General features: G+C 53.0%; 1 protein-coding gene across 8 annotated transcripts in view; it reads left to right on the forward strand.

Annotated features, from left to right (window-relative positions):
• Window positions 1-22276, forward strand: part of Myo18a (myosin XVIIIA) — a 98351-nt gene that overhangs the window by 43954 nt on the left and 32121 nt on the right. For 3 of the 8 annotated variants that reach the window (XM_071603677.1, XM_071603679.1, XM_071603678.1), the window contains exons 3-20: window positions 5953-6096; window positions 7960-8047; window positions 8258-8364; window positions 8480-8656; window positions 9010-9223; window positions 9453-9595; window positions 10193-10293; window positions 11101-11164; window positions 11341-11485; window positions 13624-13800; window positions 13995-14085; window positions 14358-14550; window positions 15415-15501; window positions 17506-17647; window positions 17801-17960; window positions 18753-18939; window positions 19260-19503; window positions 21838-21947. In XM_071603677.1, coding sequence (XP_071459778.1) covers window positions 5953-6096; window positions 7960-8047; window positions 8258-8364; window positions 8480-8656; window positions 9010-9223; window positions 9453-9595; window positions 10193-10293; window positions 11101-11164; window positions 11341-11485; window positions 13624-13800; window positions 13995-14085; window positions 14358-14550; window positions 15415-15501; window positions 17506-17647; window positions 17801-17960; window positions 18753-18939; window positions 19260-19503; window positions 21838-21947 — 2574 coding nt within the window. The remainder of the gene's footprint in view (window positions 1-5952; window positions 6097-7959; window positions 8048-8257; window positions 8365-8479; window positions 8657-9009; window positions 9224-9452; window positions 9596-10192; window positions 10294-11100; window positions 11165-11340; window positions 11486-13623; window positions 13801-13994; window positions 14086-14357; window positions 14551-15414; window positions 15502-17505; window positions 17648-17800; window positions 17961-18752; window positions 18940-19259; window positions 19504-21837; window positions 21948-22276) is intronic. The other 5 variants (XM_071603681.1, XM_027924383.2, XM_071603682.1 and 2 more) reach the window with 2 other exon arrangements.

Genomic DNA, 22276 nt, shown 5'->3' on the forward strand with positions numbered 1-22276 from the left:
ACTTCCCCTAGACCTCTTTAGTTGACTGCCGTTTAGTTCTGGTTTCCTGAACCCTTTGGGAATGGAGGGGCTTAGGTGGGCACACTCTCAGGTTGGGGAACACTGAGTTCAAGCTCAGCTGTTCAGACTCCTCAGCCTGCTCTGGGCAGCACAACACAAGGGCACAGAGGGATTTCACTGCAGCTGCTGCTGTCCCTTCCAGGACCCTGTCAGCTGCCCAGTGCAGGCAACCTGGAGGCTGGTTATAGCTGCCCCCTGCCCCCACCACCCTGGGATAGAGACCCTAAATAAAGCAGTCCTCTTCTTAGAAGGAGAAAGGCCAGGCCCAAGGATGTGTAGTTAGGAGAGAGCTGTAGGTAGTTGGGACAGAGGTGTTCAGGGCTCTGGGGCAGGCTAGATCACAGATCAGATCCATGGTTCATTACCCCAGATGGTGGCTGTCCCAGTTATCCCTACTTCCTTGGATGATTTGATTAGCCAGGCATGGTGGCTTCCTCCGGATCTGTAAACAGTCATGCAAGGCCAGCCTTTGATTTCAAAGGGGTGTGTTTGAGATACATAAAGGAGGAGGCTCATAGTAGCTCAGATTTCTTTTTTGCAAAAATTACATATAAAGTGCTGAGAAGAGTGCCTGGCATACAGAAGTACTGTGTGTTAGCAATTCTATCATGTTATTGTCATCATCTTTGGTTAGGGGGTTTGGAAGGAAAACCAGAAGAGGGAGGGAGAGGGAATACGACTCAGCAGTTAGGGCCACTGCCAGCTCCACAGTGCCCTGGCAAGCCATTGAACATTCTTGGACTGAGAGGTTGAAGAAGAGCCACCTTTAAACACTCCTCCAGTCCTGCAGCAGAGCCTCCCTATAACTAAGGCCTGGACTAAGTCCCTTGCCTCAGCTCTGCTCAGGAGCTGGGGCAACCACTCCAGGTGGCAGGCAGAGGCAGCACCTCCCAGGTCTGTCACTCTGTGAGCATCTTCCTACATGCAAACAGGCATGACAGCTAGACCTTCATAAAGCCCAGTGCTAAGGTCCTGGTGTGCGGGGAATGCAGACTTGATCACAGCTTAGTTACTGGCAAGGCACTGCCTGACCAGAGAGGAGACCCCTAGTTGACCTTGCTTCCCCCAGGCAATGTGTCTGACTTTGCAGGAAACCCTGCCCTACCATTAGCCAGCATGGCCCTCCCAGTGGCAGTCTCTTGTAATTTCAGACAGTTCCCAGAAGAGTGTGGGGGAAGGGTGGGTGCCCCACGTGGAGCTCTTGGGTTCCCAGAGGCTGGGAGGCTGGCTGAGCCAGGGCCCATTCCATGGTAGAGTGGAGCTGTGACCACTTAAGTGCTTAACTGTTTGTGGGCTTCAGCTGCTACCTCTTCCTCCCATCATTCCATACATGTTCTCTGGGAACTTGAAGGTTTCCAAACCCTTGAGAGATGTGCAAGAGAGAAACTGAAAAGAGACTGGCAGAAAGCAGGATGAAGCGGAAGCTTCCAGGACCAGCACTGGAACTCTGCAGCCCTTGAGAATGTAGGTGAAGGGTAGACAGTGGCTGCAGGCCTGAGGAGCTGGGGGGAGAAGGCTTGGCATGCCTCGGAGCCATGAAGAACACCTGTCTCTTGCCTTCTTCAGAATGGGCATGCTCTGGAAAACTGCCTAGAAAACTGGGTGACAAAAGGAGTAGGGACTATAAATGTAGGAAGCTCTGGAGTTAGATGGAGAATTAGTGGTTGGACGTGGCTATTTGACCTCTCCACACCCCATCTCTACTGTGCATGAGCTGTGAGGGAGTAGGATTTAGTTGACTTGGGGATTGATTGCCATCCTAACATAAAGCCAGTAACTCTGGGGTATCCATGGGTCTCTAGGCCCTCTATACTGGCATCTTCCAGTTCCTTGCTCAGTCTGGGTATAGATACCAAGTGATCACAATATCTGCTTGAGCTTTGTGGGAAAGAGAAGCCAAACTCTTAGATGCAGTTGTCCTATCTGGAAGATACAGAAGAGGACTCCCCACATAGCCTCTTGGAGCTTTGTGTTGTCTGGTGGGTGAGATGACACCCTCTTACTTCCTTTTCATGGGGTGGGCGGGAATGCAGGGTTGATGCTGATGTGTACCTATATTTATGTGACTATAGCTAGAGGGCAGTTCCAAGGACAGTGGTGGTCCACCTAGGAGTCCTCAGCCTGCTACCAGCCCAGTACCTTCAGAGACTTCCCACAGAACCAAGAGCCCTGCACCCTCACTCGCCATGAATGGTCTGGGGGCTGCCTCAACAGAGGGCCCTAACGAGGAGACTCAGGGCCTGTCCCGGAAACGAGTGGCGAATGCGGTGAGGAAGGTGGTGAGCAAGGTGCTGCCTGGTGAGGAGCCTGTGAGTTCCAAGGAGCCTCCAGGCCGAGGGACCAAGTCCCCTGAGCACCCAGCTAGAGGCAAGAAGGGAGAAAAGGCAGCCTCTAGTCCCAAGCCACCACCGCCTCCTCCACCTCCTCCTCCCCCTACTCCACCAAAGCCTGAAGCAAAGAAGGAGGCAGCTAAGGATGAGCTCTCAGCGGGCCTGCGGGGCCTGATGTCTCGGGGCCGAGGCAAGGACCACAAGCCCCGTAGCAAGCAGTCTCCCTGGAAGGGGGAGAAACCCTCCAGCCAGGAGCCAGGCTCCTTGGGGAAACCAGGCTCCCCATACCTCATGGACTCCCCAGAGAAGGCAGCCAAGCCTGAAACCCCAGAGAAGCAGTGTTCCCCGGCCCCGCCAAGAGAGGTGGCGGACCCAGGCTCTGTTGGCCCGAAGTCAAACCTCACAGGAGAGCAGCAGTCCAAGTCACCAGGCTCTGGTGTGCAGCAGGAGGTACTTGAGTGTGACACTAACCTCCTATGCCCCTTGCCACTCTCGCCTGAGGGTCAGCTACCCTCACATCCAGCTTCCGCAAGCCTCACGACGTCCCACATGACAGATGCTGGCCCAGGGTCATGCGTCCATGGCAGGGGCTGCATGGCTGTGTGGCTTTCCTTAACTGAATGCCAGAACCCTGGGTTGGGTCTGGGCTCTGTCCCTGTGGCTGGAATGGGATCTGCTAACCAGCATGCATGCTGTGGCCTTGCCATGGGTGTTGGGCCTGGTCCCCAGCTACATGGTGCCCGCTTGAGGCCCCAGATCTCAAACTGAGGGTCAGATTCTTAGCAGATCAGTGCCTCATAAAAACACAGTATTTTCTCAAGTCAGCTTACACTCCCAGCCATTTGTCCTCATTGGACCACCTCTTAGCCTCTATCAAGTGGGGTAATTCAGGTCCAAAATCCCTTCTCCAAAGCCCTGGGAGCCAGAAGTATTTTGGCTATTAGTAAATTTTATATTTTACCGTGTCATACAGTATACATAATAAGCAGCAAACATTTAGCTGTTCCCAGAGCAAATCCATGAATATCTGTACTGAGGGAGAATAGAAGATCAACAGGTTTTACCATCAAAATAGTTGAGGAAAATCTTCTGTTTTGTGGATTTTGGAATTACAAATAAAGGGTAATGCTTTGAAGGACTGCTGTGAAGATTAGAAATGATGCAGGTAATGTGCCAAGCCAGGTCCTTAGCATGGAGGATCCATAAATGGTAGTGTAGACAGTGATGCTAATGATAGTTGTTATTAATGTCATCTCTGCCTTCTTCAGACCTTGCCTCACATCCCCACTGGCATCAGGACCCTGAAGGAGCCCTATGCCTGGGCGGCAAATGGGCAGAGTAAGCTCTTTGGGTCTGGGGCTACTCCATCTTCCCAGAAAGTGTCCTCTGGGTGGGAGACTGAGAGGCAGGGAGAAGACTAAGGATGACCACTCCAGCCCTTCCCTGAGGAAGGTGGTGGCTGCTTGGCTGGTCCTTGAGTTGGAGACCATTCTTTTTTAAGGTTCTTCATTTTCTAGACCCTGCTGAGGTTTCTGGGGTATGCAAGGAGTGGGGAGACATCAGGTTTTTCCTTCACTTCCTGTGCTTTCATAGGCTCTATGTAGCTAGAAAGAGAGGGGCCAGGAGGATGCTAGGGACAGAGCCTGAGGGTCCTGGAGGCCCTTGCTCTCTGTTTCCTTCTGGGAGCCAGGGTTCTGGAAGGTGCCTCGCTCTCCATTCTCCCTGGGCACTGCAGTACTTAGAAAAAAGGCCAGCTACAGCTCTCCCCACCCTCCTGGCCTGCTCTATGGTGATTCCTGGCATACAGGGAGGGGTTGGCAGGAGCATTCTGGCTTAATGGGCAGGGCAGGAGCTCAACTTCAGTCCTTTGGGAGCACCTATAAGTAGCCAGGAATATCACGTGCCTGTCCTGAGCTACTGCCCTCCCCTCTTACTAGGGTGGAGTTGGGGCTTAAGACATGTCCTGACCAGGACAGTGGACACCTGTTACCTTGGTCTGGGACATAGGCCAGAAGGACAAATGGCATAATAGGGCCATTTGGTGCTTGTAATGGTTAGGATGGTAGGGAAAAAACCCCAGCTCTCCCAGGCATTTGTTCTTTTATTCTCATCTGCTGGTTTAAAAACTCAAATTGGCACCTAGCTTGTCTCCCTGGCCCTCCTCTACTTTCCCATCGGGTCCCAGTGGCTTTCTGGGCTGGGAGCTTGGCATGTGTTGACTCCACTGTTCCCTGGGCCAGGACTAATAGTGGTTTAACCTTTAGACAGGAACCGCCCCTGAGGTCCAGCTGAGCCCTGCGGAGGAAGCCCACCAGCGGCTTGAGAGGATCTTCACTGCTTCTGTAATGCCACCTCTCTTGTGTGTGGGCCCCCAGTCCCTGGCCCTCCTCTTTCTGAGGCTGGCAGCCAGACTGTTTGTGTGTAGGAGTGCCTGACTATGGAAAGGAGACTCCATGGTGGTCCATAGACCCTCACACTGGCTCTCTGCTTAAAGAAATGAGACAAGGGCTCTATGGAGAATTGTCCCTCTAGGGACAATTGTACATATGGGAAGGGGCCCTTTTTGGCTGAGAGTCCAGTTCCCTTCTCTGGCCCTGTTCTCCTGTCTTGGCGAAATGCCTTGGTGCCAGGGCCTGGTGGGTCGCAAAGGTGGAGAGTCTGGCATGTTCTCCATTTTTGATTCCCTAGTTCGACATACCCGGGGGGGGGGGGTCTCTTTAACTCTTACCCATTTCTAACAGGCTACATCCCAGGCTGGCTGTCTTCCTTTCATGTCAGAAAGGCCTTTGAGGGCTTTAAGTAACAAGACAGAGACAGAAAGGACAAGGCTGTCCCTAGAGTCTGCCCACAGTGTTCTGGCTCTTAGGCAGGTGGCTGATGGCCTCTAGATTAGACCTGTATAGAGTGATCCTCCACTTGTCATGGGGTCAGTTTGCCTGCCTGGGAGTAGCAGGAGTGGTACAGAGGGCTTGAGGAAGGGGACCTAGAATTGAGCTAGTGGTGGCCTGGTTCCGGATATAGTAGTGACAGCCCTCACATGGGGAGTAGCACCTCCTTAGGTGTGTGTTTCCAGGTGAGGGGACAACTCTGTGCTGATTGGTGGCCATAGAGGAGCTGGGCTGAGGAATGCCCTAAAGATAAGGTGGGAGGCTTCCAAGGGGCCCAGAATCTGGGTTGAGTGAGATGGCCTGACCTGGCAGATACACAGAAAAGGGAGCCTAATTCAGGCTGGTTGGATGGCCAACCCAGGAGAAATTGGCCAGAGGCAGAGTGGCAGACTCCTGCCCAGCCATGGGGACTGTCTCACATGAATCTCTCCTCTGAGGGGTCTGATGATAACAACTGTCTCTTTACTTTCCTGGTCTGGCCTCTCCTGGACTGTGCAGTTCTTCTGCCCAGGCCACCTTCTGAGTCCTGGGGACATGCTCCCCTGACAGTCACTGTGGTCTTGGCAGCTGGAGACTGCTAGTCTATTGGCCCACAGGTCTTGCTAAGGGGACATGCCAGTGGTCTGCTTGTCTTCACCCTTCTTTTCTCTCTCTTTTTTGCTTGCTGCCGCTAGCTGGACCCTGAAGCTGCCTCTCCTGCCCACAGCCAGGTAGGGTGCTCCTATCCCCCTCAGAAGTTCTCGGCGTCCTCCAGTGATCACCCACCACCTCTGGCCTGTGCCTGGGCTGGCGTCTGTGCTCGGGCCTCATGCTGGAGCGTAAGGCCTCTTTCCCCTCCAGGCTCCCACCCTGTGTTGGGGTCAGGGGTTGCCCCTGGGGAGGCAGTGCCAGGAGCAGAGATGGCATAGCTCTGCACTAGACCCTTGGGGTGCATCACTGAATGTTTGGCCTCTGTGGCACACAATCTTTAACCATTGGAGCCCAAGGCCAGTTGAATTTTATGTGTTTTAACCCACTCCCTGGTTAGAGTCAAAAAATCTGATTCTCTCTCTCCCTGGCTGGCACCTGAAGATGAGACAGCCTTTGTCTCCACCTCCTGGCCAATGTGAGATCAGCTCTGAAAGAGTGAGTGACAGGTGGTGGCCTTTGGATGTCCTTCTCTACACCTGGCCTATAGAACATGCCTATTCAAGACAAAGGTTTCACCTGTCTCACGTGATATGGAAAAAAAAACAAACATTGTAGTGATTTTTAAAATAAATTTGTTTATCTTAAAATATTAAAAATAGCCTTTTAAAATGCCCTCACTTTAACAAATCAAAACACTGGCAACCTCATAGCGATTATCCTATTAAAGGATAATTCCCCTGGTCCAGTCCTCTTCATAGCTGGGGAAAGGGCCATCTGCACCAGAGGGGTTTATCAGTAGGACCCAGATCTCCTTTTCTTTCAACTCTAAGAAATGTGACAAAGAACATAAGTCCCTCTTGTTATGTATTCTTATCTTTTCCTGATCCCTCACCCAGGAAATCATTATCACAAAGTACTGTCTATGCCTCATTCTTGGGTCTCATAAGGAATATGAGACTTCTAGAGTGAGAGTCTTTTTGGTGACTAATTGTTCTTCCTAGCCAGTGCTCCCCAAAGGGCTGACCCTAAGGGTGGCTAGCCCTGTTGTAGGGGCCACTTAGTGACTTGGCTGCCATTTTGTCTACACATGACAAAAGAACCTGACAGGCTGTGGCCCCTGCACTCCTTTCCTGTTATCCCTGCTCCCCCAGGCACCATTGCTTCCAAACTCAAATGTACTTCTTAGGAGACACCAGGTTTGATTGCCTATACCCTAACAGTGCCTATGAATGCCTGTTTCTTGTTGGTGACCATTTTGGGCCACCTTGGGCACCCAGCCCCTTCGCACCCATTCCTGTGTCCACCTGTGTGGCATGGGAGTGCCTTCCTGAGTTAGATGAAGAAGTGCCATGCCGCCTACCCCCATTTCTGGTCAAGCTGCCTTATGCCCTTGTGGCGCATTAATGTGTTGACTAGATCTGTCAACTGCTGCCTTCCGAGCAGGGGACTTTGCTGACCATAACAAGGAGGAGGAACAGAGAGTCTGGCATGTACCCCCCGGGCACTGTCCCCTTGCCCAGATAGTAGCATCCTCAGGTCTGAGGTCAGATCTCAGGACCCACCTACATTCTGTACTATAAAGTCCTAGGAGGACACTTTTTTTTTTTTTTTTTCCCCAGGCCTGGAGAAATGGCCTTTCTTAGCATGGTGAAAGAGGCCTCTCACTTGGCTTGGCTTGGCTGTGGCCCAAAGTTTAGGTCTTGGACTCAGGATACTGATTTCACAGGCTTGGCAGGGAGGAGGGGCAGAGGGTGGCTGCTTTCCTGGGCATTCCCTTTGTGCCCTGTACTTCCACATCCTCAGTGCTGGTATGGTCCCTAGCTTTGACGTCCTTATCCTTAAGGTTCCTCAGATCCACCACAAACTGGCTTCCCCATCCTCCTTCTCTGACACTTTTGATGTCCCTTTATTCTGCATCTGCCACCTAACTTTTCTCCTTGCCCAGTGGCTCATCTCAAAGCCCTTTCCCTTACTTGCCTCCCCTCTCCTGTTGTCCTTGCCTGTCTTCCAGAGCAGGGTCTGACTATTTGTCCTTCCCCTCCCTCTGATAGGCCAAAACAGAAGAGCAGATTGCAGCTGAGGAAGCCTGGTATGAGACAGAGAAGGTGTGGCTGGTCCATAAGGATGGCTTCTCTCTGGGTGAGTCTCAAGAGGTTGGGTACAGATCTGGGACTCTTTGGGCTTAGGGCTGGAAGCGGGTATATCTCTGGGTCTGGTAAGGGCTGGGGGGCAGGGGTGAGCAAGGAGAGGCTAATGACCCAAGGGGAGGAGGGGAGGACCTAGAAGAAGCCAAATAGGGTAGCAGAAGCTTCCCAGGCCCATGATCAACTGTCTGTGCCTTTTCTGCAGCCAGTCAGCTCAAGTCGGAGGAGCTCAGTTTACCTGAGGGGAAGGTGCGTGTGAAGCTAGACCATGATGGAGCCATCCTGGATGTGGATGAGGATGACGTAGAGAAGGTTTGAAGGAGGGAACAGGAGGGAGGGCAATGGGCAGGACAGGACAGGCCTGTCCTTTATGGTGGAGCCAGGATTTGCTTCTTCATTGCCCACCTGCCTATCCTGTTCCATGCAGGCTAATGCTCCCTCCTGCGACCGTCTGGAAGATCTGGCCTCGCTGGTGTACCTCAACGAGTCTAGTGTCCTACACACGCTGCGCCAGCGCTATGGCGCTAGCCTGCTGCACACCTATGCTGGCCCCAGCCTGCTGGTTCTCAGCCCCCGTGGGGCTCCTGCCGTATACTCAGAGAAGGTGCCACTCCTTCCAGGCTACTGTGCTGACTTGTGGACCTACTCACCCATCATCCACTCCACTTCCCCTTGCTCTCTGCCCTATCCCTTTAGTGTCCACTGGGCTCCTGTCCACTCATGGTTGACCTTGGGAAGAGGAGTTATTTCAAAGGGTGGGGCAGAAGGATCTCCTGCAGACTTTAATGCAGTCTAGGACTTGACTAGTATCTACATTTCCATGCATACCCTTGGCCTCACAGTCCCTGGGTACCCCTGGAGTGAAAATTCAGAAAAAATGTAGACCTGGGGGTGAGGGGTGTCCAGGTGGAACCAGCTAAGAGCCTACCCCTTCCCTCCATATTTCTCCTTATCAAGGTGATGCACATGTTCAAGGGGTGCCGGCGGGAGGACATGGCACCCCACATCTATGCTGTGGCCCAGACAGCATACAGGGCAATGCTGATGAGCCGTCAGGACCAGTCTATCATCCTCCTGGGCAGCAGTGGCAGTGGCAAGACCACCAGCTGCCAGCACCTGGTGCAGTACCTAGCCACCATCACAGGCACCGGCGGGAACAAGGTGTTTTCCGGTGAGGCAGGAACAGCTGGGAAAGCAGAATGGATGAGGAGGGGGGTCAGGAGGGAGGATCCTCCTAAGTTGCAGCTCTTTTTCTCCCTGGCTTCTCTATCCCCTTGAAACCCTTCTGTCCCTGGGCAGTTCTGGTCTGAGTAGCCCCAAGCCTTCATGCCTCTGGAGCCCACAGCTGGGGGAAAGCTGTCCCTGGCTTTCCTGATGTCCCCTGGGCCTGTGTTCTGCAGTTGAGAAGTGGCAGGCCCTATACACCCTCCTGGAAGCCTTTGGGAACAGCCCCACCATCATGAATGGCAATGCCACCCGCTTCTCCCAGATCCTCTCCCTGGACTTTGACCAAGCTGGCCAGGTGGCCTCAGCCTCCATTCAGGTGAGGGGGTGCTGCCCAGGCCTTAGGGTAGTGGGAAATGGGCTGCTAGTTTCATGTCCTAGAAATCATTCTCTCTCCAGTGCCTCACTTTCCTGGGATTTAGTCCCAATTAAATGGACCTGGCACAAGAAGGGCTGGTCTGTGCTGCCCTCTAGGCCTCCTGCCCAATTTCCTTATCCCTCTTGATCCTGGGGCTGTGCCCACTATGTGAGATCCATGCTCAGGGCCTTCTCTCAGGCTGATGTCACCAGGCCCAGAAGAGCTTGTCAGTCAAGTAAGGCTCAGCCAAGTTTGACCTCCTCCCATGCTAATTGAACTTTCTCCCTACAAACAATCATTTCTCTAGAAAGGCTGGCCCCTAGGCTCTGGGCAGGGTGACAGACCTACAGGAACTGGGCCCATATTCTTCTACCTACCCCTGGTTTCTGCCTCCTGTTTGACCCTGGCGTGACCTGGCCGCTGGTTGAGCACCTTGGGAATAAGCTGCAGCTGCTTATTCCTAGGGCTAGAGGATCAGAGTCCTGGTTCCTTATGCTCTGGGATAGGAGGAGGTTGATCCACCACCACCCTCCTTCCTCATCTTGTGCTATGCTACAGACGATGCTTCTGGAGAAGCTCCGTGTGGCTCGACGCCCTGCCAGTGAGGCCACATTCAATGTCTTCTACTACCTGCTGGCCTGTGGAGATGGCACCCTCAGGTGAGGTTGGACAAGGGTGCAGGAGGGGCTCTGGACTTCAGCCCATGACTGGGCTCTTGGACCTCACTGACTGGTTACCCACAGTGCTGTATGTTCCTTCTCTACTGAGTGCCAGCCAGGCTCTCAGCTGGGCCTGGGGATGGTGAGATGAGGGAGACACAGGCCCTGCCCATCAGAGTTCCCTGGCCTGGGTACTGAGTCCTTGCTGTATGGGAGGGCTACAATAGACCCTTCAGTGTTCCCAGGGCCTTCCTGAAATCTGTTACCCAGTAAGACAGATCTGTAGCGGAAAGCTCACCAGGATGCAGGTGGTGGGTGACTTGCTCTCAGTCACACACTAGTTTAGGGCTAAGCTGGTATGAGTCCACCCTGGTTCCAAAAGCCCAACTCTTCTCCAGTGCCCCCAGGTGGCCCCCTCTGTCCTGCTGGCTACCCCTGCCATGATTTTCCCTTTAGACCTTCAGACGTGCTGTCTGTTCATTAGACAAGGATAAATGATGGGGCCAAGCCTTGGCCCCAGACATTATCTTCTTTAGCTCTTCTCATAACTGAGGCACAGTCTGTCCTGTTGGGACTTGTCCTTCAGGCACGTTCCCTGCTTCTTTCCAAGGGTCTGGCTGGACCCTCTCTCCAGGGCCTCTCAAGTTACCTGTCCTAGAGAGGCTGGTGCTCTTCCCAGGCATCTAAGCCAAATAGGAAAGGTAGAGCTGGAGTCTGGAAACTGCATCTGTTTGTCTCCATCCTGGGAGGGAGATGGTTGTGGCCCAGGGAACAAGCCCCTTGCTGATGCCTCATTTGTACCCCTAGGACAGAGCTCCACTTGAACCACTTGGCAGAGAATAATGTGTTTGGGATCATGCCATTGGCCAAGGTGAGGGGGCAGTAGGGACTGGATGGCAGCCGTGGACCTTGGGTATAGGAGGAGTCTCAATAGTACCCCATGGGTGGCTGTACCCAAGGTCTGCCCTCCCTGAGGGTCCAGCAGCATGGGGACATGCTGGGAGCCTCTCTGAAGTCTGACACCAGTATGCCCATCTATCCTTGCAGCCTGAGGAGAAGCAGAAGGCAGCTCAGCAATTCAGTAAGCTGCAGACAGCCATGAAGGTGTTGGGCATTTCCCCTGATGAGCAGAAGGCCTGCTGGCTCATCCTGGCTGCTATCTACCACCTGGGGGCTGCAGGAGCCACCAAAGGTAACCTGCAGTGGAGTCCCAACAACCTGCCTCATTTCCTGGAGGATGTTGTGGAGGCCCTGGCCACTCCCAATTTGTTCTTGCCCTGCATAGATTCAGCTGTTACGAGACACCCCTCTGTTGCTTGTGCCCCTTCTTGGTCCCTGAAGTTACGGCAGAAGACCAGAGAAGCATTTCTGTCAATAATGGCCTGAGGCGTGGTCATAGTGGCAGGCTGGGTGCAATGTGAGGAATGGGTGGTTGGGCTGGGGCTGAGAAAAAGAGAAGATGCTCTCTTGGAACAGTCCCTGGAATAACTTTCCTTCTTATTCCCTTCCTAACAGAGGCTCCCGAGGAGCAAGCGGGTAACTGAACTTGGCCCGCCTTGGGGCATAAGGGCTGCCTTGCCCAGTCTTGGTGCTACCCCGGGCTCTTTTTGGGGGCTGGGCTCATTTTCTCATAGCATAGGGGACTGGTCTTGGGAAAAGCCCCAGGGTTGAGGGTAGAAGGGGAGCCTGCTGGATGTGGGGCTTCTTGGAGTCCCTGGAATAGCTGCTTCTCCAACATGTTTTGAATCTGGATCCTAGAATATCTCAGGATGCTAATGCCCCTGGTGGGGCTTAGATCGGGTAGGACAGATTTGCTTCCTGGGGCTTCCTGAGGCCAGTTCTCTACAGTCTTCTTCCCTTTGGATTTGGTAGCCCTGGCTCTTGGTCTTGCATGTCAGGGTGGAGGCCACTAGGGGGCAGCAGGCACCATAGTGACGATGGTTTCTGCCAGCTTGTGAATGGCTATGGCTGGGTCTTGCTTGGGAGAGCTGTTGCCTTTCTGGGAGATAGCATCAGAGGGCCTCTTTACTCGCTTTCTCCTGCTGTTTAGAGAAAGGGGATGCTGGCTCTGAACAGCACCTTGCGCTTTGGCTTTGTCTTTTCTCTGGGGTACAGAGGGCCCCAGTGTGCACAGCAAGAGTGGGAAAGTGGTGGTGGTGTATGCATGAAGGAACAGGTTGTCTGGGTGTCCAGCCCCTTATGATCCCAGCAGGTGGCACACATGCCAAGAGGAAGCAGGCTCTTGGTTAAAGAAGTTGTCTGGGCAGGAGGGTGGACAGGCATATGACTGTGTCTTAAGAGTTCTTTACTGTAAGGGGTTCAAGCCTAATTTCCTCTGATCCTCCTCTGTGGTGACTGTACGTGGAGTGCTTTGAGTGATGAGCCCTGTTGTTATCAACTCAGAGCTTACAGTACTTTCCAGAGTTGTGTGTGTGTGTGTGTACGCACGCACGCGCGCGCGCGCACACACACACACACACACACACACAGAACATCATTGCAGGTCTCTTTCTGCAAAAAGAGTCAGTGTGAAGACATCCACAAGCATACTCCTTTGAGACTGTGAATGTGTGTGTTTGTCTCCAAAGCTGGATGTGGTTGTGTTTTCTTGCCTGCTCATCCTTATAAACCCCTACCCCCCACAGTCCCTTCCTGTGGGCCTGGCGGCTCAGTTGATGACTGTTTGCTAATACACTGTTTTTCTTTGCATGCTGCATGCTGGTCCTTTGCCTTACAGAAGCTGCTGAAGGTAAAACCTTGTTTCTTGTTAGCTTTCCCTAATTGCTGTGATTAGACACATGTTGGCTGAGGCACATATATCTGTGTGGGCTGTTCCGTTTCCCCTGTGGCTGTGTTGCCTCCCTACTGTTTAGCCTTTGAGATGTCTGGTCTCCCCTGGGGCAAGATAAGGAAGAGAGGGGGATGCTAATGCATCCAGGAAGGTGCAGGAGCTAGTACTCTCTCATGCTATGTTTACCACAGGCACAAGTGTTCTTCTGACTTTGTCCTTCTCCAACCCAAGTTGGGCATCCTTGGAAATAAAGGGATTTTTGCAGCCGACTGGGTACCCTCTGGTGACAGCCTATGGAGTTGCCTCCTTTTTTAGGACCTTCCTATTATTTCCACCCCCAAGGGACACATGAAGTACTGGCAGTGGCTGGCACTCCATATTCCCATGAAGGCCATTGGGTGTCATTAGGGCTGGCTTTTGCCTCCAGGAGATGCCTGCTCCCCAGTCCTATGGGAGCAAGGGAGTCAAAAGGCATAGTGGTCATCAGTCAGCCTAAGGAGAAAGACCCAAGATGCCAGATCCTTATTTCTACCCCACAGCTGGGCGCAAGCAATTTGCCCGCCATGAATGGGCCCAGAAGGCTGCATACCTGCTGGGCTGCAGCCTGGAGGAGCTGTCCTCGGCCATCTTCAAGCACCAGCACAAGGGTGGCACCCTGCAGCGCTCCACTTCCTTTCGTCAGGGCCCTGAGGAGAGCAGCCTGGGGGACGGCACAGGTACCCTAGCCCCTTGCCTGGTAGATGTGATTGGGAAGCCTTACCTGGGGCTTGTTGCCATTCTGGAGGTGGGAGGGACTGCTGGAATGAATAGATGTTCCCATCACTGGGAGAGGTCCAGCCCCAGGACCTCATGCTGGGCAGATGGAGTAGCCCAGGAGACAAGAGATAGAGCCAATCCTACTGTCCCATAGGTCCCAAAATGAGTGCATTGGAGTGTTTAGAGGGCATGGCATCTGGCCTCTACAGCGAGCTCTTTACCCTTCTTATCTCCCTAGTGAACAGGTGAGTACCAGGCAGACCCCATGGGGTTCCCTGCTTCCTGCTCTGGCCAAGGTGGTTTGATGGCTTTGTGCCTGTATTGGCTGAGGTAGGGCCATCATCCACCAGCAGAGGGCTCACTGTCCCTCTGGACCCTGAGGAGAGGCAAGTCCTCTCTGCTAGGGCCCGGGGTATCTGGGCAGGGATGGGGATTTGCTGCATGCCAGGGGCAGACCACTGGGGTCTGCTCTGTGGTGTGGCATTGGCTAGCTCTGATTCAGGCTTTCCCGGTGAAGGGCTCTCAAGTCCAGCCAGCATTCGCTCTGCTCCATGATGATTGTGGATACTCCAGGCTTCCAGAACCCTGAGCAGGGTGGCTCGGCCCGTGGAGCCTCATTTGAGGAGCTGTGCCACAATTATGCCCAGGACCGGCTGCAGAGGCTCTTTCATGAGCGCACCTTTGTGCAGGAGTTGGAAAGATACAAGGAGGTAGTTCTCTACCCCACCCTGGTTGGCCCCACCTCAGCCTCACCTTCTCCCCAGGACACCCCCAGAGAGGTCCTCTGTGAATACAGGAAGTCACCACCTTCCCTGCTGCCTGCTTCTTCCCAGCTCTCTACTCCCTCTTTATTTCTGCCTCCTTCTGTGCTGTGGAGTGGGAATCTATTCCTGCCCAGTGGCCCCAGCCCTTGACCTTGGCTGAAGCCTTACTTCATGGAAAGTGTGCTTTCCACAAAATTGAAGGCACACTCTGGGTCCCTGAGAGCCACTCCATGCCCTTCTTTAAGGCACCCTCCTGGGCCCTGTGAACTGCTACAGGGCGGTACCTGCCTCCAGATGTGTCTGGCCCAGTCACCACCCCCACCCCAGCTTTCCCCTAATCTGATAGGATGGTGGTTGATGACTTAGGGTCTCTCCCTAAAAGGGTGTCCTAGATGGGATCTGGAAATCCTTCCTCATGTGCAGGTGAATTGAACAAGCTGAGGAGGATATTTATCTTGGATGAGAGAAGACTTATGAAAATCACAACAGACAGTTATATTCATATGTCAAGGGTGATTATGAAATGGAGAGTAGGCATATACTGCATTGTCTAATCAACTGATTCAAATAACAGGAGAATGTAATTTTGGCCTAGTATAAAAAGAGGTTATGAGAATTTTAGCTGTCCAGAAATAGCATGTTACCTTGGGAGGTAGTGAGCAGTTTGTCATTTGGGACTCTGGAGGGAGCCCCTGCAAGAAATGGGGGAGGTTGGACTTGCTGTTCCCAGAGGCCCCACCCAACCTACTCATATGTTGTGCCCTGACATGGGGCCCCCATGATTAGTACTGCCCTGCCTTCTTTTCTTAGGAGAACATTGAGCTGGCGTTTGATGACATAGAGCCGGCCGCAGATGACTCGGTGGCTGCAGTGGACCAGGCCTCCCACCAGTCTCTGGTAAGAATGCTGGTGAGACCTCAGTAGCCTCGCCTCTCATCTCCCACTCCTCTGCCTGGAGTAGAGCCCTCTCTGGCCACGCTGCCACTGAGGCTGCCACTGTGGGCCAAGGGAGGACCCCAGTCAAGCCCCAGACATCAAGCACTGTACGGTTATAGGGCTCTGCCCCTCAGCACTCACAGCCTGGCCTGGAAGATGGCACTTTCTTCTGCCTGGTGCAATGGGAGCTGGAGTGCCAGCCAGGCAGGAAGATGTAGCTCCTCTCTTACCAGCTGAGGCTCTGGTCTGCTTGGGGGTGAGGACTGAAACCCAAAGGATGTAGTCATTGCTTTCCATTGTCCTCAAGAAGAGGACTGATGCTGCCTAGCAGAGTGGAGCAAGGAGATGGCGCTTGCTCAGTCAGGGAAACACCAAGCTATAAATGCCCTCTGGGGGGCTGCCATGGATGTGAGCCCTCACTCCTCAAGTGAGCCCTTGCTCCTCAACCTCAGAGGCAGGCTCTGTCACCCTTTGTACTAGCATCTCTGGTACCTTAGGTGCCTGGGGCACTGGCTGGCCTGATGAGCACTTGGCATTTGGTGATTACTTTCAATTAGGGGAAGTGCATAAGGTGCTTTATTGGAGAATGACATTTTTGCTAGGCTGCTAAACTCCCTCTTCTGCTTTGATTCCTGCTCTGCTCTCCCCTTCCCTGCAGTAAGGCCCTGCTGGGCTAGCAAAGGGGGTGGGACTTGGGGACAATGAATCTCCCTCAGGGACAAGTGCTTAAAGTGCTCAAGTGCTGTATCTCCCCAGGAAAGTGGATTTCCTTTTTCTGACACCTGTATTCCCATGTGGCCTCCTGAGAGAGCCTTTGCCATTCCCTGAACACAAGAAGTATTTGTACATGTGACTCATGAACAGCAAGGAGTCAGATGTGTATGGGCCAATCTTTCCCTTCCTTGGTGTCCCTATCTGATGGGCCTAGGGAAGGGAAGGGGCCCACAGTGCCACTCACTATCCAATGGCTTCATTGCTTCTTCCTGCCATTCACCTCTAGCTACTGGAGTCCTGTTGTCACCCACAAGTCCTTGGCTACGTTATGCTTCTTTCTGGTTATCATACTGACTCCCTTAGGCAAGCTGCAGTGAGGACATGTGGGTACCTGGGGTCGAAGAGAGGGAAAATATCACTTTCCCCATTTTTCTTGTCCTCAGTCCCTAAAGGCCAGGCAAGAATGTGGTGTGGGTCTGTTCAGTTCTTTCTAAGGAAGGCAGGGGAATTCCATAGAAAAGGCACCTTCAGGCCATATGTAGCTATAGGCCTAGTTTGCATGATCTTCAGGGGGTATTAGAAATCAGAATGCAGTATTTTTACCTTCTGTTGAAAACTAGATGATTTATTAACACTAGGTTAGTGCTACTCTAGGACAGCAGCTGAGTGGCAGTTGTTAAATGAGGACACTTTCTTTCTAGCTTGTTCCAGTCTCCACTTGTTTTGGCTACCACATCCACGAAGTCACCTGTCACACACTTTTGGCCCTTCAGTTTATACCCTGCGGGGATCCTGCAGCAATCTGAGTCCTCCCTAGGTTTTCTCCTTTCAGGCACCAGTGTTAACCCCACATTTGTCATTTATGGAGAGCTTCCTTTGGGTCATGCACTGTCAGAAGCTTGCTGACTTTATCCCACTTAATGTGCCAGGGAGTGAGGGCAACATGGGCCTCATAAAAGCCCCTGTACCCTCGGACAGGAGGAGAATGGAAGGGAGCCTCTGCATAGGAGCTCAAGTAATAAGTCTTTGGGGCCTTTGGATCCAAGTGCCAGGAATCATCTCTTTCTCTCTCCTGGCCCTTCTTTCCTCTCATTACTGGCCTCCTCCACAAGGTGTCAGCATTGAGTGGCCAGAGCTGCATTGTGCTGGCGGGCTGTGTGTAGTTGTTTCTGGTATGTGGTTGGGGCCAAGACTTTGCCTCCTCTCCCACAGCTCCATGTGGCAAGCTGGGATTTCTTCACTTCTCCATAGGTCCGTTCGCTGGCCCGCACAGACGAGGCAAGGGGCCTACTATGGCTGCTGGAAGAGGAGGCGCTGGTGCCAGGGGCCACTGAGGATACCCTCCTGGAACGCCTTTTCTCCTATTATGGCCCCCAGGAAGGTGATAAAAAAGGTAGGTGGGCATTCCTAGAGGGTAGCTCCTCTGCTTCCTCTCTAGAAGACCTACCTGTGTGGGTCCAGATGGTACTCCCTGGGGTGGCTCACTAAGTCCCTGGGCTGTATGCCTGTCCCCTGACAATATGAACCTTGCTTTGCTCACTCTTAGGCCAAAGTCCCCTTCTGCGCAGCAGCAAACCACATCATTTTCTCCTGGGTCACAGCCATGGCACCAACTGGGTAGAGTACAACGTGACTGGCTGGCTGAGCTACACCAAGCAGAACCCAGCCACCCAGAATGCCCCCCGGCTCCTACAGGACTCCCAGAAGTAAGGACACTATTCTGTCTGTCCATGTCCTGTCCCCACAACTATTCTCTGGGCCCCCTTCCCATGGAGGTGTCCCAGAGGCCTCTCACCAGCAAGGTAGATAGTCTTCAGTTCCTGAGAGGCAACAACCAAGACCAGTTGGCCTTGAGAACATGGGCATGGCCTTCTGGAATAGAGGCAGGAGGCAGACATGGTTGGAAATACCCATAGTTTTCAATTTGAATAACACCCTCACGTTCTTCAGACAAGGCAGAAGGAGCCTTAGAAACCACTCAGTCGTACAACCCATGTCATCCATTCATTGCATACATTATTGTGGGACATCTTCTCTGTGACAGGGACTTCAAGGTACTTGGCAGAAAGCAGTGAAGACTATATAAATCCTTGCCCTTGTGGAGTTTGCGTTCTAGCAGTGGGGGAGAGAGATAATGAACAGGAAATGTAATAAGTGAATTATACAGTGTGTTAGCAGATGTCGAACTCTGACCTCTCCTGCTGAGCTGGAAACCCACTGCCTGGTCCTCCCTGGCTGGGAGAAGAGTGCATCACCCCCCTCTGCCCCATCTTTGCCTGTTCCTTGATTTCTGCCCACCTCAGATTTTTCCCTTCTTGTTGTTTGAAAATATCTCTCTTGTTTCTCTGTAGGGTGTGGGACATGTGACTCCAGCCCAAATAGCTCAGGCCCCTGGCCATAGCTGTCTGGGGGTGGTTTGGTATCCTGGCAGGAGGAATGGCCACTGCTGCCCCATGAATGTGACTCCTTTTTCTCCCTTACCCTCCTGCCTCTGGCAGAAAGATCATCAGCAACCTGTTTCTGGGCCGGGCAGGCAGCGCCACGGTGCTCTCGGGCTCCATCGCTGGCCTGGAGGGTGGCTCACAGCTTGCACTGCGCCGGGCCACCAGCATGCGGAAGACCTTTACAACAGGCATGGCAGCTGTCAAGAAGAAGTCGCTGTGCATCCAGATTAAGCTGCAGGTGGTGAGTATTCAGCCAGATCCTGGGTCCCTTCCTTACCACTAGCAGGTAGGCTTGGGCACTCTGGACACACCCAGGCCGTCAAGTGCCCACCCAGCATCCCACCCTACCTGGTCACTGCTGGTGGGGTTCACCTTTCAGCCCTGCTGCCTCTGAGTGGTCAGCCAGACCTGGGGAGGACAGAGTTGTCCAGGCTTGGCGTGTCCCAGATGGTAGTGGGTCACCTGCTATCCTGTGAGCAGTGCAGGAGCTGGCATCAGTCCCTGCTCTCCTGAGCATGGGCCATCAGAGCCCACTGAAGGTGGTCCCTTCCCTTTTGGCAGGATGCCCTCATTGACACCATCAAGAGGTCCAAGATGCATTTTGTTCACTGCTTCCTGCCTGTAGCTGAGGGTTGGGCTGGGGAACCCCGATCCGCCTCCTCCCGCCGCGTCAGCAGCAGCAGCGAGCTGGACCTGCCTCCAGGAGACCCCTGTGAAGCTGGGCTCCTGCAGCTTGATGTGCCTCTACTCCGTGCCCAGCTTCGGGGCTCCCGACTGCTTGATGCCATGCGCATGTACCGCCAAGGTAAGGCACCTTCTCGTTTCATCCTGGGGCTCCCTTTCCTGGAGATTGCTGTATCCTGCCCTGCCTTCCAGATGGGACCCAGGAGCTGCTCCCCTCCCTCTCAAAATGGCTCAAGGTCTCCTTTCTTGTGCTCCTTCCTACCCTTGTGCCTTCTTCTTGAGTCTCTGTTCTCACCTCTCTCAGCCCAAAAGTGTTCCTTTCTCTATTTCTTTCCACCTGTGACTCCTCTCTTCCTCCTCTCCCTTCCGGATTTAAGTATTTATTAATCCTCTTTCTTCCCCGCCCCCCATGCTCCATTGTTTTTTTCCCACATCTCCCTCCTTTGACTAGTCTCTAGTGTGGAAGAGTCAGCTCTTCCTATAGCAGTAGACCCAGTGCCCTTTCAAAGCCATCTGTCCAGGGAGACGCCAGGTGCTGAATCTCTCTGAAGTACTTAAAATTCCCAAGAAATGTCAGGCATACCCTTTTTATGGACCCAGCAAGAGAAGGGAGAAGGGGAGGGCAGTAGTAGTAGTATACCATCCTTAGCGCATTTATAGCACACCAGGTTCTATTCACGACTCTTCCACACTTTAATTCACAACAACCTCTTGAGGTAGGAACTATCATCATCTCCAAATGAAACTGCAGCTTAGAGAAGCCAAGTAGGTTGCCTGAGGTCACACAGCTCATGGATGGCTGAACCAGATTGCATCCAAGCAGGCTGACTCCACAGTCAGGCCTCTCAAGTAGGGTTTTGTTTGCTCAAGAAGTTAGGAGTAGCCAGCTTTCTGCTTTTTCCCTAGCTAGAAGAGCAGACAGGATCTTGTCCACCCACAGCCAGGTCCCCTTGAGATATCCCTATGGGCACCATCACTTTTCCTTAGCAGCCAAAGCAAGGAAACCGGCTCCCTGCCCTGCTCTAAATAAATCATTGATCTGTCCCCACGTCTTGATATGGAGTTGGTGTTTATTATTTCAAAACCAGATTGTTACCGCTCTGAACCAAAATCAATGTGCTTTACTCAAACAAGCAGATCGATGAGGCCAGCAGCGGCAAGCCCCCCCCTCCCCATTCCCCATTCCCCGGCCCCCAGCCACCATCGATAGCACTGATGATTAATTAAGATGCCAAGCGTCCAGACCTGCTATCCCGGCCCATCAATTTAATTGCAATTCAGATACAATCAATAGCTCACTTTGTCTTGGCCTCTCAGCGGCCCCCGCCTCCTGTTTCAATTATCAGGCACATGCATCAGCCTCATCTCCCAGTTGGAGGGTTTCCCAGAGCTAGCTGGCCGGCCTGGTGCAGCAAGCCCCAGCTGGCCGACAGGAACCCAGGTGTGAAGTCCAGCTCAGCTTCAGCTAGAGCCTCCATGACCTTGGGCAAGCTATTGCTCCATCTTTCAGGCCAGTTTCCTTGCCTGAAAGATAAGGTGGATTTGGTCTAGGACCCTTTTCTGGTTTGAAATACTATGATTCTGTAGGAGTAGCTCTCCTGATCCTCTACTATGGGCTCTGGAGAGACCAGGTGACAGGGGGTCATTCCTGCTGGCCTCTGTTCTGACCTTGCTTTAAGCCAGAAGCCTCTCACCCTTCCCTTGACTCTAAGCCCAGACATTCTTTAAGGAAAGAATATCTACTAGTGTTTTTGGCCACCTGGCCTAGGGCTGAAGGTCAGGGTGGGGACAGGGAGCAGAGCCCTATTTGACATCCTGCTTCAGCAGAACAAAGGAAAGGAAAGGAAAGGAATATTTTACTGAGTATCCCATCAAGCTGTGTTTTCTACATATTTTCTCATTTTAGTCTCCATGACTACCGTGCAGTATAAGTGCTAGGGCCCCTTTTAAAGGTAAAGAAAGTAAAACTCAGAGAGGTGGAATGATTGGCCCAAGGTCACATTTTGGTAAGAGGCAGGGCCAGGATTCCAAGCCCTTGTGTCAGTTACAATCTGGTGTCCTGTTGTTTTTCTTATTGAGTGAGTCCTCAAGGCGTTGGTCTCTGCATCATCATGGAGTTTTACACTTGGAGGGCTGCAAAGCATCCTAGAAGTTACCCAGGTCCCCTCACCCGTCCTTCCAGGTGGTTAGTGCCACCTGATCCCCCTTACTTTAACCCTTTTTAATCTTTCTGTCCTGGTGTGGAGCAACTCTGATGGTCCTCTGGGCCTCCTCTCCTTCAACTGTCCTTTCTGGGCCTGTCTCAGCTGCAGGTTCCCCACCCCTGCAGTTTCTCCCCTTTAGGTGACTCCCCACCTGGCACCAGTGACTGTTGGGCCATGCTGGGAGGAGGCAAGTTGTTAAAGACCTTACTGTGGGCCATGTCCTCTCTCTCTCTCTCTCTCTCTCTCTCCAGGTTATCCTGACCACATGGTGTTTTCTGAGTTCCGCCGTCGCTTTGATGTCCTGGCCCCACACCTGACAAAGAAACACGGGCGTAACTACATTGTGGTGGATGAGAAGAGGGTAGGCCTAGGTTCCCAGACCACCTGCAGACCCCTCTCACTCGCTCAGACCCCTCTAAGCAGCTGCCCTTCCCAGACCCATCTGCCCTTCCTCCTCTGGAGACAGTGGGTCTGCCTTTGCTCAGGCTCCTGGTTTTGGTCAGCAAGGGTTAAGACAGGGACACTGTGTAGTGGAGAAGGCAGTGTGGGATATGTCTGTAGTAACTGGAGAGGAGTTATCCTCCCTGGAGGCTGAACCTGGGGATGTGTGCTCTCTGGTGAGCCAGGCAATTATCCAAGAGTGAGCAGGGCCAGGGTCTCCCAGTTGGCTGATTAGGTGCTTTGGGTGCC

The sequence above is a fragment of the Marmota flaviventris genome, chromosome 17 (genome assembly GCF_047511675.1).
Source record: "Marmota flaviventris isolate mMarFla1 chromosome 17, mMarFla1.hap1, whole genome shotgun sequence".
NCBI lineage: Eukaryota > Metazoa > Chordata > Mammalia > Rodentia > Sciuridae > Marmota > Marmota flaviventris.